Source organism: Sander vitreus, chromosome 19, assembly GCF_031162955.1.
Source record: "Sander vitreus isolate 19-12246 chromosome 19, sanVit1, whole genome shotgun sequence".
NCBI lineage: Eukaryota > Metazoa > Chordata > Actinopteri > Perciformes > Percidae > Sander > Sander vitreus.
In genome coordinates, this window is record NC_135873.1 from 1233045 (window position 1) to 1246867 (window position 13823).

Here is a 13823-nt window from a genome sequence, read left to right on the forward strand (position 1 = left end):
ACATGTGTTATGCGTCCAAAAATCTTAATGTGTAAAGTAACTAGTAACTAAAGCTGTCAGATTAATGTAGTGGAGTAAAAAGTACAACATTTCTCTCTGAAATGTAGCAGAGTAGAAGTAGAAAGTGGCATGAAAAGAAAAGACTCAAGTAAAGTACCTCAACATTTGTACTTAAGTACAGTACTTCACTAAATGTACTTAGTTACATTCCACCACTGCTCAGTACATATAACCTGTTACCACACCTACACACACTGATACAACGAGCGAGAAAAATGTTTTTTTGTGGCTTTTCCAGAATGCGTCTATAACGGAGCTTTAGTTTGTTTTTGTGGCTATTATGTAATATTGTGTCTAATGTAGCTTTTTGAGACAAAAAAAGAAAGTGATTTCTCGTGTATATATTACTTCCTTTAATGAACAAAGTACTTTCATAGAAAAGAAAACTCATCTTTTTTTGCTGTACAGAGACACGCCCACAGGAAATATTCACACGCAATACAGATGAAGAATAACATGTCGGTATTGTTATGAGCTGTTAATGAGTAAATTATACATTTAAAGAGAGGCTTGGCCTTGCATTATTTCATTTAAGGTTGTAGTCTGCGATATATACAGATACCCAAATCCACACACACATACATTTACTGTACTTTCCCCACTGCTATCTAATTTGGCATCCACCTGTCCTTGCATCACTCCACTTATATGTCCAAATGTACAGAGTTTGTCGTTTGATGATCTCCCAGGTTCCCCTCCCCCTCTACTGCCCCGCTGATCCAGTGGTATCATCACTGTCAGCTCCGTGGGCGGAGCCTGGGGACAATCCTCCGCCGGCTCTCCTCGCGGCCTTCCCCTTCAGTAGCGCACTGTCGGGGTGAAGCGAGTGGAGGTGGATCACAAGCTCCTCCTGAGATCCCGACGTGAGGCCGCACTCCTCGCAGACGTACAGCTTGTTGCGCCGCTCCTTGTAGGCGTACTTCTGCGTGACACTGTGGATCTTCTTCATGTGGGACTCCAGGGAGCAGCGCTGGGTGAAGGCCTTTTCGCAGAGCGTGCACTTGTAGGGACGGACTCCTGTTTTGGAAAATGTGACAAACCAGAATCAGAATCAGCAAAAGTTTTATTGCCACAATAAGTACACTAGTGTGGAATTTGCCTTGGTGAAAGGTGCATACATAAACAAACAAACAAACATATTAAACAGTAATATGACATAAACACTAAATACAGAAAAACAAATATATACATACAAAATAACCTGCATAAGGAAAAAAGAAGCTGAATGGGTTGAGTGCAGAATTTGCAAAGAATATATAGTATGTAGTATATGCAATGGGCAGATGTAAAGTTCAGGATGAAGGTTAGTGCAAAGTGTAGGGGGGGGGTTAAGAGTCAATGTCAGTGGGGGGGTCCGGGGCCTTGTTAACGAGACTGACTGCAGAGGGACAGTGTTTTAATGGCAGAAGGCAAATGTCATTCAGTTCACTTTATTTAAGAAGGGGACATTACAAATTCATAAACCCCATGATTTTTGCATGAATTAAAAATGCCAGAATTGGCCAAAAGGCTATTTTTCATGTGTAGTCCCCTGGCCTTGATGTTAAAAAAAGAAAGATATATATATATATATTTTATATCATATTATAATCAGTGGTGGAATGTAACTAAGTACATTTACTCAAATACTGTACTTAAGAACAAATTTGAGGTACTTGTACATTACTTTTCTTTTCATGCCACTGTCTACTCCTATTACGCTACATTTTCGAGTAAAATATTGTACTTTTTACACCACTACATTAATCTGACAGCTTTAGTTACTAGTTACTTTACGCATTAAGATGTTTGCACCCAAACACCAACAATATAACCAACTGTATGGATCGTTTCCAGTTTCTAAAATGGGAGGATTTTTCTGCATTGAGTACTTTTACTTGTAATACTTTAAGTACATTTTCTTGATGATACTTACATACTTATATATATATATATATATATTTTTTTTTTTTTACAGTGTGGTATTAGTACTTTCACTTAAGCAAGGATCTAAATACTTCTTCCACCACTGAGTTGAATATGTATCATATTCTTGCATCTATTATTGTGACCTTTGTGTTAATGCACGTGTGTGACAAACATGAAAGTGGGAAGCTACCTGTATGTGTGCGTACGTGTCTCTTTAGGTCAAAGGTGTCGTTGAAGCCTTTGCCGCAGAAGCTGCACGGGTGTCTCTTGGTGTCGTTGTGACACTTGAGATGTCTGTTTAACATGCGCTGGTACTGGAAGGTCTTCTGGCAAACCTACATGCAGCAACAATACAAACATTATGTCAGCATTCAATGTTCAAGTCAAGGCAAGTGGGTTTAATTGTCATTTCAACCATATACAATGTATGTGGTGAGACGAAACAGCGTTTCACCGCGGATCAAGTGGTGTTATACGCTGAGCACGCTGTTAACTTTTAAAATATATAAAAACGACATTTGAGACAGGCTACATTTAGTGCACACACATTATAGATTATACATAAAGTGCAATTACTACTTAAAGTATAGCATTTAAGACAGACAAGGGACAGGACAGACAACAAAAGACAGGGCATAAGTAGACTTATAACAGAGCACTGATTGTTATAAGTTAGGTTCACTGTGAGGTGGAATATGTAGAATTTAGCAGCAGAAAAAAAAGTGCAGGATTTCAGTTCAGTGCGAAACATTTACATCATGTTTTGTTGTTCAACAGTCTGACTGCTTGAATGTTTCCAACCAAAAAGGGAGTGTGTGCGTGTGTGTGTGTCCCTGAAGCCTAACAAACACGATTAATGCATTTCCTTCCTCATAAAACATTTGCAAAAACGATTTTTTTTTTGGTTTACATCCATGTTTGGTGCTGTTGAAATGCAACAATGAGGAGCATCTAGCGTCACGGTTGCTATGTCACGTCACATCGATGTGGTTGTTATGCAGCTATCTAGTACAGCGAATTAATATCATCATTATGGGTGTAACGTTATGTCTGTAATGACACTCAGCTCACGATTCCATTCGACTCACAATTTTAAGTCCACGATACGATTTTCTCAGGATTTGTTTTAACAGAATGAGCTGCAGACAAATTACTGAAAATATTCATGTATTTCTATAAACTGATCAAGACAACAGATGCGTCCTCTTATTAAAAGTGCAACTGAAATAGCATTTATCTTAAATAACAGAAATGAAATAAAAATAATAATACTTAGATTTCTAATACAAATCCCACATCCAAATAACTAAATAAATAGAAAGAAATCTCTTCAAATGAATGAACCGAGAAGACGTAGCGACGTCTGAAGTCAAACAAGTGAAATCTCACTTAGATTATGCCCTGGGACGTTTAAAAATTGCATCGAAATTCATTTTCTATCTTAACCGGTTGTCATCTTTACACATTTATATCGATTCTTAACCGATTCACGATGCATTGTTACATCCCTAATCATCAACAAAGGTAATTACATACAAATGTTATATTTTTTTTAGTTGGCAATGTTTTCGATGAACATTCTTTTGTGTGTTTACAGTGACTGTCCCGATTCTTCACCACACTGATTTAAGAATTATAAAGTATTACTTCAACAAAAACGCACCTGGCACACAAACGCCGCTGTCGTCCCCGATTGCGATCTCTGACTATGACCTGCTGATCTGGTCACCATGGAGACCGCTTCCCTGGGGTCGGGGCTTGTCGTCAAGGCAACTGGCATCACAGTGGCGTTTGGAGTTGGAGTTGGAGCTGGCGGGGCGGGAATGGGAGGAAGAGAGAGAGGAAGAAGAGCTGGGTCGGGCGGTAACTCGCCTGTAGTTACCTGTCAGGGAGAGAGTGAACAAACATATTCATTATTCACATTCAACTTCATTTACCTGCAATTATAAAGACATTGTTTCATTCATTTCTATGGCTTTAACGTGCAACACTGAGCTGAAATCCCACTAGGGCTGGGCATCGCCAATGATGTCCCAAATCGATTCGGTCCCGATTCAATGTCAATTTGGTTAGGGAGATTTCAGTTACAATGCCAGTTTAGCTTGGATATAAAAGTCATTCTCAGAGAACTTATTTATTATACATCCATGGTGAAAAGGCAGATATTAAAAGATTGATTTTGGGATTTTATTAATTGATATAAAATCACTCAAACAAAGAACAATTTTATTTGGGGAACTGATTATTTTAACCCCCATATTGTAAATCTAACACGTTACAAAAGAAATTAATAAAAAAAATACCTCATCTGGAAATAAAGCAAAGATATTAGTTCAATTAAGACATTCAATAAGAAAAATATAAACCAGTTTATGGGGTGTAGTCATTTGTAATTAAGACATTTTGATCTACATATTTCAGATGGTACCCCAAAACCTTCCCTCCTTATGTAACGCATAAGGAGTGGTCTCCCCTCAACCGCAAGATTGGTGGTTCGATCCCAGGCTCTTCTAGCCGTATCTTTACAATTTGGTATTGAATGACGAAGCATTTTTCGATATTCGATAGGCTACTAAGGAGGCCCTATTTGTCAGTCACCGCTTCCCACGTTTTCCTCACCTTGATTTTGGAGCGGACGTATGTAGAGCTGCCCTGCGAACTCCTCCTGACATCGGACCTCACCTCCGGCGAGGACGCCGGGCTCTGCGGTCGGCCCAGCATCGTGCTGGATGGAAGCTCGGCGTGCGTTTGCGCGTCGAAGACGGAGCGCTTGGAGAGGCAGAGTGGCGTCGTCTCGGCAAGGCTGGCTTCGGCCTCCATCATCAGGACAGTCGGAGGGAAGATGGAGACTGGAAGAAGAGAGAGGAAGAGTCAGTGTCACCTGTTAACCCTTGTGTCGTCTTATACCGGCGACCATGCACTTGTTGTTTTACTTCATTCTAACTTACTTTTGCACTTCTTTTTGGAATTTATGGTCAATAAACCTCATTTATATGAAATTATACCTAACGGCGGAGTTAAAAAAGCAGAAATTATGAATTATTTTGACTAATAGTTTTGACAAATAAGATCAGAGGAACGTATATGTTGATGGGTGACCACAGATATGTCAAAGTTCATTCAGGATACTGTTTTGAAACCATTTCAATTGGTTTTTCAAATGCTACACATTTTGTTTTGAAGAAAACACCCAAGATTCAATGAAAGTACTGATCCGATCCTTCATTTTACTTGGGAAGAGCGTTAACCATTCATTATATTTTTGGGCAATTCGGTTGAAAGAAACCCATATTTCTGATAAAGAAACTTTGAAAACATGGATAACATGATGGGGTTACGTTTCTTCTTTACCCTGCAAAGATTGGTTATATTTCCCATTTGGGAGAAGCGGAAACAATTTTGGAGTCGTGTTTCTGGCCACCTGGTAAATATTAGTCCAATATTGACTTTCTTTTAGCTCTGTTTTTGGTCTCCACCATCTCCTAAGGGAAATATCTGGTATTTTAGTTGCTGAACGAGGAGCTAGAACTGGTTATAAAGCTCAGTGAAGCTAAAGGGGAAGCTGCCGAATCGGATGATCATTTTCTGTAGGTTTTATCATTACGAGCAACTCCTTTTACATGGTCTCATTGTCGTTTGATAAATTGTAATTCTAAAAAATATTGATTATAGCCACTTTAAATATAAATCACTATTGTAAAAATATATATAACATCCTGATTTTACTTGATTTCTTTTTTTTTTTCTGAATTATTTTACTCTTTGTAACACCGTTTCAAAAAGGTGCTCCTAAAGATGATTAGAAAAATGATTATCATCATGATTGTGAGTATGCTTATGATAAATAAAGATTAGAAGAAAGATTTAAGGGTTAAGTTTAATGTGCTTGTCATGGGGAAAATGTCTTCTGTGGCTCTGGAGAAGTTTTGGGAAGTCTGAGAAAATAAACCCTAATGATGTCAGGGTTTTTTTTGGCTTGGAGACTACCAATTTTTTAACAAAAAGCCTGAGTTACAAGACCGGGTGTTGAGTTAACGGACGTGGACATTTACAAGGAATCGAGGATCTAACTAAACACATCATTGGGTTGCATTATGGAAAATGTAGGATCCAGTGTTTTTTGTAGATTGCCCTCAATAAAAATAACAATATCTCGGCATCTGCAGCTTCAGTTTTAACCATTTTTTCTTGTGAGTCGACCAACGTTATGGAACACTTAATCCTTGCACTGCTCCTTTTAAAGAGAGTCCTTTGGTTACACGATTATTCTGAGGTGCTAGATAAGACTCTTAGACATCACATCTGCACTAAGTGCAACTTGCACAATAGGTTTATCTACATCTTTATCATTACTAGTTAAGCAGTTGAACATTTTGTATTCCCAACTTGTATATATTTTAAATAGTTGCTCTTGTATTCTATCCTATTGTTATTTCATGTATATTGTATGTATGTATGTATATTGTATACCAGTATTTCATGTATATTCTGTGCTGTGTGTCTGATATTTTGCTGCTGTAACACTGTAATTTCCCATTTTTGGGATCAATAAATATCTATCTATCTATCTATCTATCTATCACTAAATGAGCTTCTGTGTCGATGCGCACTGGTTCATACAGCAGCACATCCTACACATCGATAATTCATGAAAATATATGAAATTCAAGCATGTCCTCACATTTACTTAAGTTATGAATGTAAGTAAGCTAAATAGACAGTGATCTCTTTAAATCATCTTTAATCGCTTTAAAAATAGACGGGAAAAGGAGGCTAGGGGGCGCGAGAGTGTACGAGAACAAGAGAAAGAGAGAACGAAGTATAGATATTTCTTGTGCTATAGAATTTCACAATGTGCAGCAACCAGCCTGGACCGGTTCCTATTTGCACAATCGCTCAAGTAGCAAACATGCAGAGTTAAGTATGTATTTGTGTGTGTGCACATGTTTGGCTTTTTGTTTTGTGCTTCTTATTTTGCGCACGCACACACACACAAAGACATGCACACACACCTGTCTTTTGGAGTCTCAAAAGGTTTCTATGATTCTACTACATCTCTCTGTCTCCCTCATTGAGTGGTGTTTTGTTATATTGTACACATACACACGCACACACACACACACACACACACACACACACACACCCCTGCGGGGGTGGATTGTTTGAAAAGTTACAGAGCTGGTGCTGCAAGACTGTCTGGTCGGACAAGTCTAACTGTCTGTAATGGTACTGTGTGTATGTGTGTGTGTGTGTGTGTGTGTGTGTGTGTGTGTGTGTGTGTTCAGGTAGCCCGGAGGCAAGTGTGCTTCAGCTCAGTGAAGACACTGCCGGGCCTCAATCAGATAAAACTCAAATGCATATGCAAATGTAGCCCCATGCCCAGTAAACCACGCAGATGAAAAGATGAAAAGACAAAACAACCGATCTGTATACCAGCGAAGTTAACGGTATGCTGTGACACATCAACAGCTGGGTCCATTCAAATTTGGTCAAGAGCAGGGATGTAATCATGCATCATCAGAAAACTATACATATATATATATATATATATATATATATATATATATATATATATATATATATATATATATTTCATCGTAATCCTACAACACACACGCATGCCTTCTGAATGCCAATCAATAACCATTAATAAATGGAACATTTAAAGTTACAATCTCGAAGATCCCCGTTTTTGTTATCTTTGGCCTCCGGCCAAACATTTTTCTTGTTTTTTTCCCCGGAGATTTTGACGCCTTTTCCGAGGTTTATGTGGACTATTTGTTCGACGTTTAGAAATAAACGGTAAGCCTTAATTGCAGGTGTGTTTATGGATCTCACTTTCACTTGTTTTTTCGTTTCATCATCTGTAGTGGTCGCTCTTTTCTTCATTTGTTAGGCCATAGTAACCGTTTACTTGCAACGCTAGCAGAGACCGGAAAAAACAACAGTATGCCGCTTCACACACAAGTATGTTGAAGAATGAAGCTTTTACACTAGCTCTGGCTGACCAATCACAGCAGGGGGATGGAAAACGTGTCACTGAGGGCCGCTTGTGATTTTTATCCCAGGAATGTCGCCACAGACACCCAGTACGTAATAAATGCAAATGCAAGGGCTTTCATCAGTGGATCATAGGCTCAATCAGCGATAGATAGCGACTTAACAGACATTTATTTAAATGAAAATCTTCCAGGTTTTTACTTTAATGTACATAATATCTGAAAATTGTAAAAAAAAAAAAAAAAAATATCCACAATGACATCTTCAAATACTCGTTTTGTCCGGCCAACAGTCCAACCCGAAGATTTCCAATGTCCAATTTTACAACATTAGTGTTAAATCCTCACGTTCGAGGAAGCCTAAACCATATATAGTTGACATTTAGACCTTTTTGTACCCTTTCATTATAATTCCTAAACTAGTTACCAGTACAAACGTCTAACTTTTAATGGTTTCTTTACGTTACAAAGTGTTTGAGTGACTTGATTGTTTTAGCTCAGAGAACAGCGTACAGGCCGTGTTTGTAAATCTTTCTTTATTATTCCTGCGTGGTGATAGTTTCTGTGGCGACTGCTGCTGGCCGGACATTTAATCTCATCTTGTATTGTTTGTTCACCCCCCTTCCCCCTCACAGATGAATGAAGTGTGTGTGTGCGATTGGATAAGTGTCTGTAGGGAGGTAGGGTTAGGGGTTTGAAATACCCCAACTGTTTCCCCGTAGAGAGAGAGAGAAAGTTGTGTTGTTCGAAATGAACTTGACGTCGCTCAGCTGGGAGCCAACAATCGGTAGATAACTTTAACAAACACAGGGTGTGAGTGTGTGTGTGTGTGTGTGTGTGTGTGTGTGTGTGTGTGTGTGTTTGCTGAAGGCGTACTATCTGCCGCAGTGGGCTGTCTTCTGGGCCTATTACATTTCCTCTTACCCAATAAACATTAACCTTGCAGAAGCGTCTGGAGTGGAAACCCTCTCCGATACGATGAACACACATAATTAGAGCCCAACTGATAAATCGTCAGGCTGATATTATCTGCTGACATCCTTTATTACTGTAGTGGGCTACTTTGGGAAACATGCTTATTGGAAAGTTGAAAAGGAAACACGCTAATTCAAAAAATTTAAAAGGAATCCGGCCCCTGCAGCACATTCAGAACGCAGCAGCTCGACTTGTCTTCAACCTCCCCAAGTTCTCTCACACTACACCGCTCCTTCGCTCTCTTCACTGGTTACCAATTGCTGCCCGCATCCGCTTCAAGACACCAGTACTTGCATACAGGGTCACGAACGGATCAGCCCCATCATACATCCAGGACATGGTCAAACCCTATACCCCAACCCGCCCAACCTGCTTAAAAAGCAAAGGTAAATAACAATACCTACGAAGCTCGTTGTTTCTACACTTCTGTTTCAATTAAACAAACGGGACATAACGTGTTAATTAGTGAGCTTTAGAGGTGTGTTCCAAAAAGTGAAGAAAAGGGTAGCACATCTCAAGTTAACACGTGAAATTCTAGTATTTTGTCAGAAACTTTAGATGTGCTACTTTTTGGAACATGCCTATTGGATTTTGGGTTTAGCACTCCACCGAGAATCTTCATTGTTGAAGCTCAGCCTCCTTTTTCAACTGAGCTTTAGAGGTGTTATTGGTAGGCAGATTTATTTACCATTGGACAGAGCAAGGCTTTATGCTAAGCTAGGCTAACAGTCTCTGAGCTGCAGCTTGCATGATTGACAAAAACATGTGTGAATGGTATGAATTGTCTTACCTCAAATATGTGTCAGTACCAGATTTAAGGTATCTAGATTAAATTGTCTGTTTGTGTTATGCATTTATAGATTAAAAATCAGAGAAAATATAATATTTTAATACTATCTATAAAAACCTGTAACAAGAGCTTATCTTTAGCTATTTTGCTATATTAACACAGACAACACTAAGTAATGCAAGTATCATTACTTAATCCCAGTATTATTCTGGTGTGCTTTGTTTACATGTATACTAGACTTGCTGTTACTTAATCTTACAGTGTTCCTTGAATTTCCTTGTGTAGTTCCTTTCTTTTTTTACTTCCTTATTTATCTGTACTTATTTCTGTCTTTGTGGAGCTGCGACACCTGAATTCCCCCTCTGGAGATCGATAAAGGTTCATCTTTCCCTATATCTTTTTTCCCCTATTTTAAAATGCCTCGTGTCATCTGGCTCACACCGTCAATATTGAAATGCATCAATGTTTCAGTTTGTAATACTGTAAGATTTTAATGTTTGCACTTATTTCATTTTTCCATACTTTTTATTTCCTTTAGCAGCGTGGCATTTTACACATGTCAGTGTTCTACCTTAAACCCTTTTTATTATTTATAAGCAATGTTTTGCCTGATCGCAGATAAACCAGCCAGTGTGAGTGATATCCACTTGTTATGTGTCTGAGTTAGAGGCTAATTTTGACACATGTTTGTGGATTGAAGATAAAAATAAATTCTACACACACCCACACCAAAAACTGTCCAAACGGATGGCACCTAGAGCCTCATACAAATATTCAACAAGCCTGCAATTATCATACCTGTGTGTGTGTGTGTGTGTGTGTGTGTGTGTGTGTGTGTGTGTGTGTGTGTGTGTGTGTGTGTGTGTGTCACCCGCACGTCAGGCAGGTACGTCAAGTAACGGCACATACCAGAGACTTTGGCTCAGACCGTTGCAGGGTTTGGTAAGGAGTGTTAACTATGCGTATTATGTACCGACGCGCAGTTGTTTTTTTTTTATCTTACAGATATGCTTACATGACAAATTAAATATTTTGATCTAAATAACTTTTCTACGACGACTTATTCTTATTTTCTTGGGTGTTGCTTAAGATTGACCATGACTAAAAGTCACAGTTAGACTAACATACAGTTTACAGAATCCCCTTGCATTAAATAAGTACATGTGGTTTTCTGTGCGTAAAATTAGCGTCCAAAGGGCTTCACATGTGCTGTTAATGGTTCCAGAAAATACATGCATGCTTCTAAACTGTTATTTGACAGGGTTATTAGTTCTTTCAAACCACTGGAAAGTTAGCCGCAGTTCAGTACATCCAAGTGTTCCGGTTTCAAACACCAGAGAGGATGTAAAAGTCAATGATTAAAAGTTAACGGTGATGAGATGTGGAGGAAAAAGACAAGAGAGAGAGAAAAGGGGGGAGGGGAGATAGAAGGAGAGCGATAGAGAGAGAGAGAGAGAGAGAGGTTTTGGGTGTAGTCCCGTTACTTGTTATCTGATACCGACGTGGTCTTACAATAAAAACTCCACCGATGGCAACAATGGAGATTGTTCTCAAGGAGTAGAAGTGGACTCTCTGTTTACTTGTCATTTAAATGCAAAGTCGGCGGGGGCAAACACAACGTTAACTGAAAAGCCACACACGTCAAGCTCAACATTTGACAGTTAACAACATGTCAGCTCTTGTAGGCTTTTTTTCAGTTGAGGCACCCAAGTCAGAAAACGTTATTTCCTGTGGGACGTCGGGACCGCAATGAAAACAATAATGCCATCACCCATGTCATGTCTGAAGAAAGGGGTTTGGATTTAAAGGATGTGAGGAAAACTTACACTACCGGTCAAAAGTTTGGGGTCACAGAAATTTCCACTCCATTCCAGACAGAATACCAGCTGAGATCACTTGCATTGTTTTTTTAACCATAGCAGCAGTTTTCAGATATTACATTATGTGTTTACATAATTGCAAAAGGGTTCTCCAATGTTTTCTCAGTTAGCCTTTTAAAATAATATGAGATTAGTAAACAGAATGTGCCTTTGGAACATTGGATGAATGGTTGCTGATAATGGGCAATGTAGATTAGTGCATTAAAGATCAGCCACTTCTTTCTACAACAGTCGAGCTGTGATATATCTCAGCTGGTATTCTGTCTATAATGGAGTGGAATGGAAATGTCTAAGTGACCCCAGACTTTTGACCAGTAGTGTAGGTCTGTAAGAATCATTCCCATCAAGGCTCACAATCACAACCTTGTAGCTACTAAGCTTTAAACTCAAGCTCTCACCAAAAGGACAGAACTGACTGAGCAGTCAAAAGTCTACATTTCTTATTATCTGTATCTTATTTTAGTGTTTCCAAGGCACTTACGTGGACCATATGAATGGTGGATAAGTGGATGGCTATTTGAATATGAGTAGCCTATACATGTATGAGTGCTTTTGTGTAATTATTTGTTTATTTTTTATAGGGCTAGACTTTCTATTTTTCTAAACTGATGTAAATTCTGCTTTTTATTTATTTATTGTTTAACTGTGAGCATGAATTCAATCAACTCAAACTCATATTCATATTCATAATTCAATGCAGTGCTAAGCTGTACAAGGAGGAAGCTAGGACGGTGCAATCAGGGGTTGAAGGTCGCTATGTGAAAAGCAACGGGCCCTTGATAGCCTGTTAGGCCGCAGCACACAGTGCCTTGGTAAATGACGGATATGAAAGTGCCATATCCGTCTGTTATCTACTGACGTGTTTTATGTGAGCTTTAAATTAAAATTATTTATATAGGACTATGTTTTATAGCCTAATTAAAAATACTTTAAGGTGGATACAGTCTGATTTAACGGCTGTTCTAACTCACACACAAACATTAAATAAAAAGGAGTGTTTAATAGGCCAAAAGACAAACATCCGCAACTTCACCCTGCATGCGGGAACTATATACTGTCTCTTCACGGCCCGCTGTGTTTCCCGTTATTCTCTGGGCCCCGGATGGGACTGCAAGCCGCCCCGTTACAATCACAACCCGACCCCCCCCCCACCTCCCTTCCCAACCGCACATTCCTGGTGGATCCAAAACCGCATGGAAATCCACAAATTCGTGCGTAAACGCACCCAGAGACGCGCCAGGACCCGCTGTGTCTAGCCTACGCTTCTGTTTTTTAAAACAACAAATAGGCTGTGGCTCATTACAGCAGCGTGAACTCACCTGGGATGTAGACGTCCCCTCGCTCATGATCAGGCAGCTCGCTCCAGTTCCGCTTTCCCGGCGAAACATTCGCCTTTTTTACCAGAAAGGCCCTCGGCATGCTTAATTAACACGCAGGGCTTTTTAATGTAGGTATTAAGAGAAGTCGATTTTCCACGAAAAAGTTCCAAAAGCAGTAAAGTCCAAAGTGGCAAGAAAAAAATGGAAGGTGTCGGTACCCTCTTCTCCTTCCTCCTTGCACCTTTCTTTTCGTTTCGCAAGCGGTGCACCGCTTTAATATCCTTCTTTTTGTTGTTGTTGTTGCCTCGCACACCTTTCTCTCAACCTAATTATTTTTTCCAGCTCTCAATCCAAATCAAAAAAAGGAACGAGAAGTCTTTTCGGTCGGACAGGTGAGTCTGCTCAGGTGTGCAACCCCGACAGGTATAGACGAATATCCCCTACAGCGAGCTGGAATAACGGGAGAGTGTGTGTTAGTGGGTTGAGAGAGCGGCTTGTATCCTGATCACACACACACACACACAAGCGATAGAGGTGGGTCAAAAAGCAGCACAGGTACTCGTTTGAAAAGCAGGAAACAGGCGCCAGCGCGCATGCGCGTCAGAAATAACGGTGACAACAAGCCGGGGAGAGTCTGGGTTAGGTTAGGCCTCTGTATACCTGCTGAACCGGTTTACCTCTCCCTACCCTCGCTCTGTCTCAGTCTTCCCCTCTCTTTCTCCACCTCTTCTCCATTCCGCTTCAAGGTGTGGGAAACGGTGCAAATGACAAGGAGGAAAAGACAATTTGGGGAAGAGTGAGTGTTTGAGGAGGGGGGGTGAAGAGTACAACAGAGACATAACTGCAACACACATTCCCCCTGGAGCTGCATGAGCAGTCAAAAGGCTAGTAA

General features: G+C 39.8%; 1 protein-coding gene across 1 annotated transcript; it reads right to left on the reverse strand.

Moving 5' to 3' along the window:
• Nucleotides 1-398: 398 nt before the first annotated feature.
• On the reverse strand, nt 399-13468 carry ovol1a (ovo-like zinc finger 1a). The gene is made up of 5 exons (XM_078276202.1): nt 12932-13468; nt 4588-4817; nt 3632-3850; nt 2159-2303; nt 399-1077 (listed from the first exon to the last, which is right to left on the reverse strand). Exons 1-5 carry the CDS (start codon nt 13029-13031, stop codon nt 764-766), a joined length of 1008 nt encoding a protein of 335 aa, XP_078132328.1. The 5' UTR covers nt 13032-13468; the 3' UTR covers nt 399-763.
• Between the last annotated feature and the right edge of the window lie 355 nt (nt 13469-13823).